Source organism: Pseudopipra pipra, chromosome 5 (genome assembly GCF_036250125.1).
Source record: "Pseudopipra pipra isolate bDixPip1 chromosome 5, bDixPip1.hap1, whole genome shotgun sequence".
NCBI classification, from domain to species: Eukaryota; Metazoa; Chordata; class Aves; order Passeriformes; family Pipridae; genus Pseudopipra; species Pseudopipra pipra.
In genome coordinates this window covers 187,822-199,233 of record NC_087553.1, presented here as the reverse complement: position 1 = coordinate 199,233, position 11,412 = coordinate 187,822, and the positions used below count along the sequence as shown (strand labels likewise).

Sequence of the window (11,412 nt, the reverse complement as noted above, 5' to 3'; positions counted from 1 at the left end):
GGGGGAGAACTGTGTGCGGGGGGGGGACTGTGAGCGGGGGGGGGGAACGGGGCTGTGTGCGGGGGGAGGGGACTGTGAGCGGGGGGGAGGGGACTGTGTGCGGGGGGAGGGGACTGTGTGCGGGGGGGAACTGTGTGCGGGAGGGGACGGGACTGTGTCCGGGGGGGGGGAGGTGGCAGAAGGCGCTGTGCGCCCCGGGTTTCCCGTGGGAACACGCCGGCACTGTCGGGTCCCGGGATACTTGCTCGGCCTAAGGGCAGAGTCCTGCTTAGTAAGAAAACGGGGGCGAGGGAAGTTTTCTGAAAGAAACGTCTACTTAGAGCCTGGCTGTAGTTGAAGCCGTTGTTAATAGCACTGATAAAATGACAGGGTGACTGATGAAAACTTGCATGAAAAGAAATGCCTTTATTTTAATTTTTGCCCTTTTCAGCATGTTTCCAGAGGCTTCTGTTGCCTGGTCCCTTTGACTTCAGTGGGTTTAATGTGCACCTGTCTTCTCACCAGCTCTCTTAGTTCCTTCAGCTTCGTTTATCTCCAAGTGCTTTTCCTGGGTAACCCAGGTGATGTCTTCACAATATCTTGGGCGCGTTGTACTCAGAGCCGAGAAAAGCACCGATTTCAGAATTGAATGGAGTAACACGTTCTGAAGGAAGGAGGCTCCAGACGCAATAAGCCACTCCCGTGAAGTCTGGTAGCCATAGGACAGGCCGTACAACACAATGAGAAACGAGGACAGGGTAGTTATAGCTACAACCAGCGCCCATGAGACAGGCACACACCACCACCAAAGAACAGGCTCTGTGGCCGGGGTCTTACGAAGTTCCCTGATGGTACTGCTTAATGATTTCCTTCGCTTCAGAAAGGTGCTCCCATCTGCATAACTACCGGACGACTTTGACCTCCTCCGGGAGGATGTAGCCCCTGGAGGGGATTTCGCATCAGTCATCTGCTCCTCTGTTTCAATGACATTTGCAACTTTTTCAGGTAGTACGCAATTATTCCAGAACTCAGGCTTGGCCTCTGGGTACATCTTAGTCACTACAGGAGTAGGTTCCTTCTGGGAATACTTAAATAAGGCTATTATTAGCATTTCCACAGGGATTGTAAGCAAAGCACATTCAATTCCTACTGCTATTGATCTCAAATACCTCAGGTATATTGGAGATTCTTCATTCTTATCAGTGTTAAAGAACATAATGTTAACAAGCAAGTTGAATAATATTACTGCTAAACACGTAGACAACCTTTGGAATCTGGTGAAAGCACCAGTGACAGTGGGAGCAAAAATTGAGAACCACAGATGGTAGTCTATCATCCTCTTGTTAAAGTTAATAAGAAAATAGTCAATTTTGGGTAGGGGTGTTCTGGGGTCTGTGACAGAAAATTTCCACTCTTGTGGGGGATCGTCCTTGGCACAGGAAAGCCATTTTCTGCACATAAAGGACCAGGCCTTCCTGGTGGATGTGTTCTCAATTTCAGCTCTGCTTAAGAACCAGCTTGGAGATGAGCCATCGTTATTAAGCCTGACCCTGAAGGCATGAATGTCTCCCAAGGCTTTCTTAGTGGTTATCAGAAAGCAATCAGTGCTTCCTCGCTGGAAGGCTGGAGAAGGGTGGTGCCATAAACAACGGAATTTACTCTTGCCATCCTCGCCGATGAGCTGCAGAGCGACAGCTGCTTTGGTTCCAGCGTTACAGCGACTGCCTGTGTACAAAGTGACCAAATAGCTCCCTTCATCAGAGGGGCTGTTGTCTGGCAGGACCATAATGTATTTGATCTCTTTCTCAGCTCTGTCTTTTAGTATGGCCCAGATGCACAAAAGAAAGTAGACACCAAAAATAGAGGCCACTGTTATGAGGGTCAGTGGGTTTCTAGGTATGTGTGCTATCAGGTTTCTTCCTAGATCTACTGTGTTGGGAAGAACTACTACTTTGGCTGCCAGGAACTTGATGTTGGTTGCAGTTTGGGCTGACACGCTCCTGAGCTTCTGCACCGTGTCGCAGGCACAGTGTACCTTCTGCCAGTCGGTCTTGGAGCCAACCTTGCATGTGTCTCTGCTCCACGGACTTCCAACCCCGTCCAGAAACAGGCACCGGTCATTAAAGACGTATATGCCCACCAGTCTCCGGTTCGGGTACCTTACAACATAGCGTGTCTCCAAGACAATGGAGATGTTCTGCCTGTCTGTGCCGTTCGCCTGAGCTATGGCTGTCAGCAGTGACTTTGGGAGACAGACAATATAGGGACCCTTAATATCACACTCAGCACTGGCTGTCTCATTTCCACTGGCAACTGTTGACATGTTGTGAGAAGCAATAAACAAGGCTGTGGGCTGAGCTTGAGTGACATTGGCACCTGTAAATATTTTCACCTTGAAAGTAGCTTTTAGTTTTGTCGTGATCTGGAAGTATATGCTCGTGGTATTCCTGCTGACCTCAAAACGAAATCCTCCAGTTGTGTAAGATTCTGTTGTGTCGGGTCCCATTATTAATGGAAAAGTTGTAGATCCATTACCTTTCCTGGCAAGAAAAATGTCTGCTCTTTCAGGCACAATCCAAACTAGATCCCCATTAGCCTTAGTCTCTGCCATTTTAAACCCCAAGACCATTGTTCTGATTTCTGCTGTGTAACCTAACCAAGGGAAGGGGGTCTTATCAAACTCAAAAATGGCAGTGGAAAACACAGTATCCTGAGCAAATCCTGAAACATTTCCTTTTTTCAGTGTTGGATAAAAGCAATTCCTGCAGGTGTCGCTGGTAGGGAAAGCATTTGCAGTGTTCCAGGCTTCATCTTTCTTCAGAGTGATATTCCAGTCTTTCGTTTCCATTAAAGTTTCTATTTCTCCAGGGACTTTGCCCCGGAAAGCTACCTCTGTTACACCTTCCATGATGGACAAGACTTGTTCGATTCCATCTGCACTGACATTCTTGAGATCCGTAAGATCAGATCTCAGGATGTTGGACAAGCATCTTATTATTCCACTGGTTTGAATTTCTGCTTCCTCAGACCAATGGATCTGATTTCTCTGTGTCTTCAGAATTCCTGTTACTTCTCTCAGTTTTGCAATGGCGAGGCCTTGTGACCTAATGTTCACTTTATCAACTTCCTCTGTGACTGCAGCAAGAACAGCCACTACTTGATTGACTCCCATAATGCTCTTAACTGAAATATTCAGGGCTGTTTTAATCAGGGTTTCCCGAAGCTTAGTCTGAGGGAGCTGGGGAGTTGGTACGGTTGTAACATAGTTTAAGATTGAGGCTGCCAGGTAAGCCAAATAACCAGCTCTAAGATTATCCCCAGCCTTCGGACCAGCTGTGCTTAAACTGCTTGCTGAGGCCAGCAGTTCATGAAACACAGCAGGGAGTAATTGAGGGTTTGCTGGGTTCCGGATGGAGGTATGCAAAGTCACTTGGGTGAACGCCCCAAGGGAATCACGGACTTGGACATAAATTGTCAAGGTGTTCCTGTGAGAGGGTGATCCAGGTGGGAGAAAAGATAGAGGACTTTTAGGCTCAGAACCAAAGTACAGAATTGTGCCAAATGTGTTTTCCACCACAGAAGTTACTTTGGTAGTTTCGGGTACGTTGGAAGCTACTATCACTTTATATGTTAAAGGTAAATTGCTGCCAGAAAATCCCTTGCATCTAACCACAAATTTTGTCAGAAAGGCTATACCCCGACGTGGGTTCAAGTTACACCTGCCGGCCCGAGGAGGAGTATTTACCCTAAATTTTCTACTGTAGACTGAGGTCCTACCATCCCAGGTACTTACTCTTAAGTGAAGTGTGTAGGATGGAGATGTAGCCCTTGTGAAAGTCAGAGCATGTATAGACATGTAAGCCCCAGACCTCCCCGTTGATGTTTTGGAAGACCAGTCAAAGCTAATTTCTCTACCGCTGCCAGACAAAAGGGACCAGTAGTAGACTGGCTTGTTGATTGGTTTACAGTTTAAGCATTTACCAGACAAGGCAAATCTCTCCGTTGGAATTAAAGTGCTACCACAGTTTTCAATGCATGCCACGTTCAGATGGAGTGGGGGGCCGGCTGCCACTTCTACCACTTGATCAGCATGGCTTATCCTTCTGCCCTTTTGAATCACTAGTCGAAAGTAGTATATGCTTCTTCCTGGGAGGGATTCTGGTGCCATTCTTTGAATGGGACCTGAGGGTGTTAACCAGCGCAAATCCTTCTGGGATGGATGGCATTTGTTTTCTGGCCTGAATTTCATGTTATTATAGTCTCTCAAATCTCTAGTGCAGTACCAAGTAAATGAGATTGATCCTTCCTGTGAATCAGGATCAGAGGATGCAGAGCCATCAAGAGTCCAGCTTTCAGAAAAACCCACCATGCGGAACTCACCTCCTGAAATATTTGCCATTAGATTAGCTCTCTCGATCTGAACATAAATTCTGTCTTGCCCCCTGAGGATTTCTCTGGTGGTCATTGGCATTACCTCAACAGTGAAATAAAACAGATACAACCCATAATCTAAAGTATTACTGGGAATAGTTAAATGTATCATTTCTATGCCAAAAAAGGCAGAACTGTTCATTGGTTTTGACCAGTCCGGTGCAGTTTTTGTGTCCCTAACAGGATAGATGCGCCAAAAGGGCTTCACAGATATAGCGGTCTGGCATTCTACGAGCAATCTGACAAAGAGGTAAAAAGATTCTCCCCTTTTCCGGTACAGGATAATTGCTCTGCGATCAGTTCTCTGAATCCACACCAAGGCTATCTTACACTTTTTTTCCTGGCAAACCACTGGTGCTTCTATGGTTTTTTCAGTATAGTTGTTGACTCTGACTCTTAGAAGAGCCGGTGTAGGTGCACTGCCAGTACAGTTCACCTTTGCCACAAACCCTGTGTAATTCTCTGCGTCAAAGGGTAAAGCAGAGCGACGGACAAAACGCGTGGCGTCTTTTACATGATCGCTGTATGTGTATGTGCTGTTCTGGACAATGTGGTCTTTTTGTGTTCCAAGGAGCTGCAGATGGAAGGTCCACTCACACTGCAGCATCGGATGTTGGGTGGGGATAAACCACACTAAATAAGTAAAGTTCTGGAGAAAAGAAGGGCGGCTACTGAAAACATGTACTTCAAGGTCTCTTTCTGCCAGAGACCTAAGCAAAGCCCTCTTCTGATTCATATAAAGGTACATATTGAACTTGTACCACTGGAAGGCCACAAACTCTATGGTGAGTAAGTAGGAGAGCTCTTTGTGTTGGTAGAAGACAGTGCGTGTATTAGGGCTATCTGTGGAAACAGGGCTGTTGTTTTCTTTAGATGTGTAAAATGTTCCCTGGCTGTACCTGAAAATGTAAGTTCTGCTGTTGGTCTTCCCTGGGTGAAGGTTGATGTGGGTGTGAGTTTCTCTGCCTGCAGTTAGGATCAAAGTACCATTGAGTAGGTGCAGTTCTCCTGACAGTTCCTCAAACCTCGTTCCATCAACATGAAAGTAAACACTGGCCACCACTATCTCGCTCTTGTTCTGAGGTGCAGATATGGCACAGAAGTTGCTCGGTGTCATAAAGGAACTGTAGGAGCGGAGCCAACCTCCTATAGCCTGTGTGTCCACCAGTCTGTAGGCAAGTATGCTCATGGTCAGGGGCTGAAGCCTCCAGGACAAGCTAAGGGGCTGCTGAGAAACACTAAGGAGCTTGGAGCCAATGCTGAGGACGTGCAGCAAGTCAGGCTCCACCTTGAGAGAGAGGCTGAGGTTTATCTGAGGCATCTGCTCGACAGTGACCGAAGCAACGTGGATCCCGTGGTTTCCGTAGCGCACAGTCAAGCGGTAGCTGTGGTAGGTGGCACAGGTCTGTTGCAGCTCAGCTGTTGGGTAGATAGCAGGTGGCGGTGTGTCTTGGTACTCGCCGCTGGGAAGGAGAAGGGTCGAGGGGCTGCCTCCCCCGCTGCTGAAGCGGTACTGCCAGCGGGCACTCTTGAGGCGTGCACACCAGCCCAGCTCCACCGGCTGCCACACGCGGATCAGACGTGTCTGCGGCCAAAGCACGAACAGCCGCACGTCCTGCACGGAGATCTCGATGCTCACGTTGTGGTGAAGGCACTCGGGTGCAGCGCAGGAAGCAGACGAGCATTGCACCGTAAGGAGGCTGGAGGCCCCGGGCGGAGGAGCGTGTCCTGCCTGCAGCACCACCTGCCCTGACCAGCTCGAGGTGTTCCTCACACAGGCCGAGTCCAGGTACCAGAAGCAGCGAGGTGGGGGTGGCGGCTGCCCCTCTGTCCACTCTACCTCCGGCCTTGCTCCCGGGGCGGGCCCGTAACGCAGGGTCACGGTACTGTTCCACAGGCACGAGACCCTGTGCTCATTGTCCTGCCGCTGGGAGACTCGGCCGTGAGGGCCCGGGCAGCTGACCCGCAGGGGGGATGGCTGGAGACGGGGACGGGACGCCCCCGAGCCCCGGGGGCAGCAGGCGAGCAGCTGCAGGAGCAACAGGAGGTGCGCGGCCATCGCGGTGAGAGGGGACGGGGCGCGGGGACCGCGGCCTCACGGGCGCTGCCCAACAGCCGGACCGGGGGCTCGAGAGGACCGGAGCGTCCTCCGGGGCCCAGCCGGTGAGAACGGTATATAAGGTCGGACACCGCGGGCCGGAGGAGGGTCCGGAGCAATGAACGAGGACTTTGGGCCAGTGATGGCCACGAGCTCCCTCAGCGTCGGCGCGAGGGCTCCGCGCGCGCTAACCGTCCACGTTCGCCGCCCGCGCGAGGCCCCGCCCCCGCCGGGCCCGGCCCAGCGCGAGGGACCGCGGGGCTGCGCGGAGACCATGGCGGCGCTGAGGGACTGCGAGGTGAGGGACTGTGGGCTGAGGGACTGCGCGGTGAGGGACTGCGGGCTGAGGGACTGCGCGATGAGGGCAGCGCTGGGGAAATGAGGGACTGCGGGCTGAGGGACTGCGGGCTGAGGGACTGCGCGGTGAGGGACTGCGCGGTGAGGGCAGCGCTGCGGGGTGAGGGACTGCGGGGTGAGGGCAGCGCTGGGGAAATGAGGGACTGCGGGATGAGGACAGCGCTGCGCGGTGAGGGACTGCGGGGTGAGGGCAGCGCTGAGGAAATGAGGGGCTGTGGGCTGAGGGCAGCGCCGAGGAAATTGGGGACTGCGGGGTGAGGGCAGCGCTGGGGAAATGAGGGACTGCGGGGTGAGGGCAGCGCTGGGGAAATGAGGGACTGCGGGGCTTTGGGGCGAGGGCAGCGCTGGGGGACTGCGGGGCTGTGGGGTGAGGGCAGCGCTGAGGGGCAGCGCTGCGGACGCTGAGCCGTCCCGCCCACCGTCCCTTCCGCCGGGTGCAGCCGCGTCTGAACGTCTCTGGGTGGTGTTTACGGGCAGGGGTCCCGCGGCACCCTCCTGCTCTTTCCGTGGGCAGCAGAAGTGGGTCAGGCCTTCACTTAACTTTAAACCAGCCTCAAGTCCAAGGGTCCGATGTCGACCTGCAGGTGCTGGTTACTGATTAGTCGTTTGCGCGCTTTCTTCCGGATGAACTGTTATTGTTGTGTTTTGGTTAATTAGGCAGGGGCGGGTGAAGTAAGAAGTCTTGACTATTGCATGAGACTGTGATGGGTGCGTGATCGCCAGAGCCCTGGGGATCTGCCCCGCAAGGAATACAAGAGGTGCCAATGCAAAGAGCACAATTCTCAGAGCCAGCTGTGATTCTAGCAGGGAAAAACATACAAATAAATGGTCACTAAATCTCGTGACAGAAATCTAATCTTAGAGCAGGGAAAGGGCAAGGCTTTGGTCTTGCCTAGAAGCAGTGAGAAGAGCCAAGGCCACGGCTCTCTCATCCAAGAGGCATCATCAAGAAGGGTCTCTTCTGGAGTTAGAGAGGAGGGATGTAGGAGATCAGTGTGACAGAAGTCAAAGGCAGGCTCTGTGGGAAGGAGAGCTGGTAATTGCTTTATAGGTTCTTGAGGCTGATTTTTATCTACTCACGCTCCCCTCAGGATTTCTTCAGTCACAGTTTGATACCTGAGTGCAGACAAGCCCCAGGACATGACTGTCCCAAGTAGTCTGGGCAGGACCCGTTGTGTACGACCCAGAGGACAGGGTGTGTTGGCTCCTCTCTAGTCGCAATAGCTGGTTCTCAGTTGACAGTGACAGATTAGGTTTGTAGCACATCTTTTATGTCTCTTAGGAGCCAGCAGCTGCTGTGAGGTGATTCTTCATTGCAGCCCATTGTCCTGGTGTGCTAACAGGGAGAGGAGTGGCATCCCTTGTGACGCAGCCTTGCTGCCATCGTCCTGTTGCTAGAGTGTGAGTCTTCCCTGGAGGAGCGAGATGTGCAGGGTGTAGTGTAGCAGGACAGAGGCTCTAGAGCGGCTGGAAATAGCATGTACCTCAGCTAGATCAGCAGTGTCCTTAGGGATGGATGCAGGCCCATTTTGCACTAACCCTTGTTCTGCTGGTTTGTTCTGATGCTCACAGACATTTCCATTCCTGTGAATCAGCATTAACAAATCTTTTCGGAACAGGACACCATTTTCTGTTGGGCAGGGATCTCAAGCTGTTGTGTAAAATGGGCAGTGGCACACAGCCTGCTCCAAATGGAGCTTGTTTTTGATGACTGGTGCTGAGGGTGGCTCCTGGCCTAGTTTGCAGGGCACCATGGAAGGTAGCCTGTAAGTAGCAAGCCTAACCTTGCTACCTGCTCGACTTTTCGCTTTATTCCTTTTCTGGATATAGTGTGAATTGTAAAGAAAATTTGTAATTTTATATTCAGGTCTACTCTTTCAGGCTTGTAATTCGAAGCCTCATGTGCTCCAGCTGCTGGAATGTGAGCCTTTAATCCAATCACAGAGGGAAAGCTTTAGGATATATTAACAAAGATGTCCTTGCCAGGTTACTAGAAATTTTTGACAGTTGGGTCATTATAGCCAGGAAATAAATTAAAGTGTAAAATGAGACCAGCTGAATTCTTGCAGCATCGGGAAGAACTAAGCCCCCATTAGGAGAAGTCTGAATTGGCTTGCCCCAGGTCTGTTTTTCTGATGTGTGTCTATCCTCTACATTCTGTGTACTGGAGTAAAAGTAAAGCCAGAAGATGCTGTGCCTCAGTCATGTTAGCTTATTAGAAACTGTGGCAGCCCAATTCTGTTTAGTTTTTTAGCTCTATCTGTTGCCCGTGTTCTTACTTCTGTAAGGCTTGCATAGAAATCTGTGGTCCAAATTTTCTGCTGGTTAACTCGCGTGACTTGGTGGATCTGCTCTGCCAGGCTGTTTGGCCTGCAAGTTACTTAAGGTATTGATTTCCATTATAAAAGAACAGAGTTTTATTTTACCACGTCTCTACTTCTCACGAGGTGTGCCTGCAGCAGAGGGACTGGTCAACAGCTGTAATGAAGTCAGAATGGCTCTCTCATGAGATGTGTAACCCACCAAGATCTTCTATTACACTTCATAATTGTTTGCTTCCTTAGTCTCACTACTAGCTCCAACTAATTGAGTCTTGGGATGTAACTGCAACGGAATGTCGCGACGGAAAGCTCTAGACACCTCAATGTGAGAATCCAGGAACTTCGTTTATTGTAGATTGACAACAGCTTAATATACACTCTATAATAGGTTCATGAATATTACAGAAATTAGGCTCATTATTGGTGCTCAGTTAGGTGGTGATATCATCTTAACTGTCTTTCATTGTTTACACAGGTGGCTCGTTAAGTGTCTCTGTTTTGGTAATGCCTAGCTCCTGTTTTTCAGCCCAATTTAGAATACCCAAGGACGCTGCTGCTTTCTCACGGCCCTGCTATCTCAGACTTTCTCATGGGCCTAGTCAGACTGCGTCTTATACTTTAGCAGCTCATCCATAGCCTTAGCCATGTTCATATGTCCTCACATTTCCAACCAATTCTCTACAATTCCCCCGTTTTTATTTTGTGCCAACAATGCTTTCTTCGTCGTAGTATTTACACGTCTAGTAATACAAGAAAAGGCAACACGAGCTATTACTAAGATTACAATAACTGTCAATATCTATCGTAGGCCTTCCTTAATATAACTTAGAGCTCATTCAGAATAAGGAATCACTATGGTTCAACAGAATCACGTTACACATCTCTAAAATCTTGACACCGGCAGAAAGTATTTTTAAGTTTACACATTCACACATTCATGTAGCTTTTTTCTTTCACACAACATTCAGGTGGCCACCTCAGACACGCTCCTCAATCACACACACATTTTCAAGTGGTCATTGGCTGTGCACTTCTTGTCAGTTTCATAATTCAAAGGAAATTTATGGCATAGCCGCCATCAGCAATCTGCAAATCCTGCATAACTCTCCATGTAAAAGACAAATACAGCAAGAAAGAACAGAATATTATCTTGGAAATCTTCAACCCTTCTTATAGAGCAATGCTATTTTATCATAAAGGCAATAAAGCTACTTTTGCAGGGGGCAAGACTATATCCCCTTCTGTCTCATCGTTCCGTCTCCAAATCTTCTACCTGCACCCTGCCCCTGGGGGAAACAGCCAAATTTCATGTAAGAGAAGCAAAATGGCAAACTATAGGAAATTCTTAACAACCTTCTGAAATATGCAAAAGCTAAGCACGGATGTCGCGTTATTTCTAATCTTACTTCAAAGGATTTTTCGTCAGTCTCCCTTTCTGTTTTTGAAGAAAACATTTGAGAATGCCATGAGCACACTGCATGCTTAACACCTATTGCTGTAAAAACAATGCAATCTTATTTGATTTATAAGTTGGGATATTGTTAATTTTAAGTTGTTTTTTCTCTTTTCCCCTTTTTCCGTGTTTTACCATCTTTGCCTCCCCCCACGCTCCTCATTGCCGAAGGACGAAGGAGGGGAAGGAGGGGCTGGGCTCACCCAGAGAGATCAGCAGAAGGAACTTAATCATAGGGTCTGCTTAAGAAAAGACAAAAACATAGGAGAGGGAGAGAACAGCTGCAAACAGGCACGTTTCAGAGAAGGGGTGATTGGTGTAACGGGGGAAAAAGAGAAACAGCTTTCCCCCTCCCCCGACTGCACCCCCCAATGTTTTTGCTACCGTCATTAACTCTAGGAAGAGGAGCAACACCAGGGAAAAACCACTCGCTGCAAAGAAGGGAAGGGGAACGCACACCGCCCGGGACCATGGCTGTCAGCAGTGCGGGGGAAACAGAGCCCCCCCCGCCGCCCGCCGCGCCCGGGGCCGCCGGCGTGCACGCACACGGGAGCACCGCTCCGAGCCGGGGCCGCGCAGGCGGCGCGACCACCGCCACTGCCCCACTGCCCGGCACCGCCCCGTAGGCACCCGCCACAGGCGGACAGACCCGGCGCCGGCACGGGTTCACTCAACACGGCAGCATAAGCACACAGCGCCGTGAACACAGCCACAAATGCGCAGCGCAGCCCCGCTGCACAGTTCAGATGAAAAGCTGGAAATGTCTTAAGGTG

At 50.1% G+C, this 11,412-nt stretch overlaps 2 protein-coding genes across 12 annotated transcripts in view; one reads left to right on the top strand and one right to left on the bottom strand.

Moving 5' to 3' along the window:
* Positions 1–11,412, top strand: part of TTC38 (tetratricopeptide repeat domain 38) — a 43,288-nt gene that overhangs the window by 2,449 nt on the left and 29,427 nt on the right. For 10 of the 11 annotated variants that reach the window (XR_010430492.1, XR_010430489.1, XR_010430487.1 and 7 more), the window contains exon 1: positions 6,609–6,806. The exons of the other annotated variant lie outside the window; for it this stretch is intronic. Coding sequence is in view for 5 of the 10 variants with exons in the window: in XM_064654025.1 (XP_064510095.1) it covers positions 6,627–6,806 (180 nt within the window). In the remaining 5 variants the exon portion in view is untranslated. Of the gene's footprint in view, positions 1–6,608; positions 6,807–11,412 lie in introns of those variants that run through there. 11 annotated transcript variants of the gene reach the window in all.
* Positions 386–6,469, bottom strand: PKDREJ (polycystin family receptor for egg jelly). Its single transcript, XM_064654019.1, has one exon. The coding sequence runs from the start codon at positions 6,467–6,469 to the stop codon at positions 479–481; it is 5,991 nt and encodes a 1,996-aa protein (XP_064510089.1). The 3' UTR covers positions 386–478.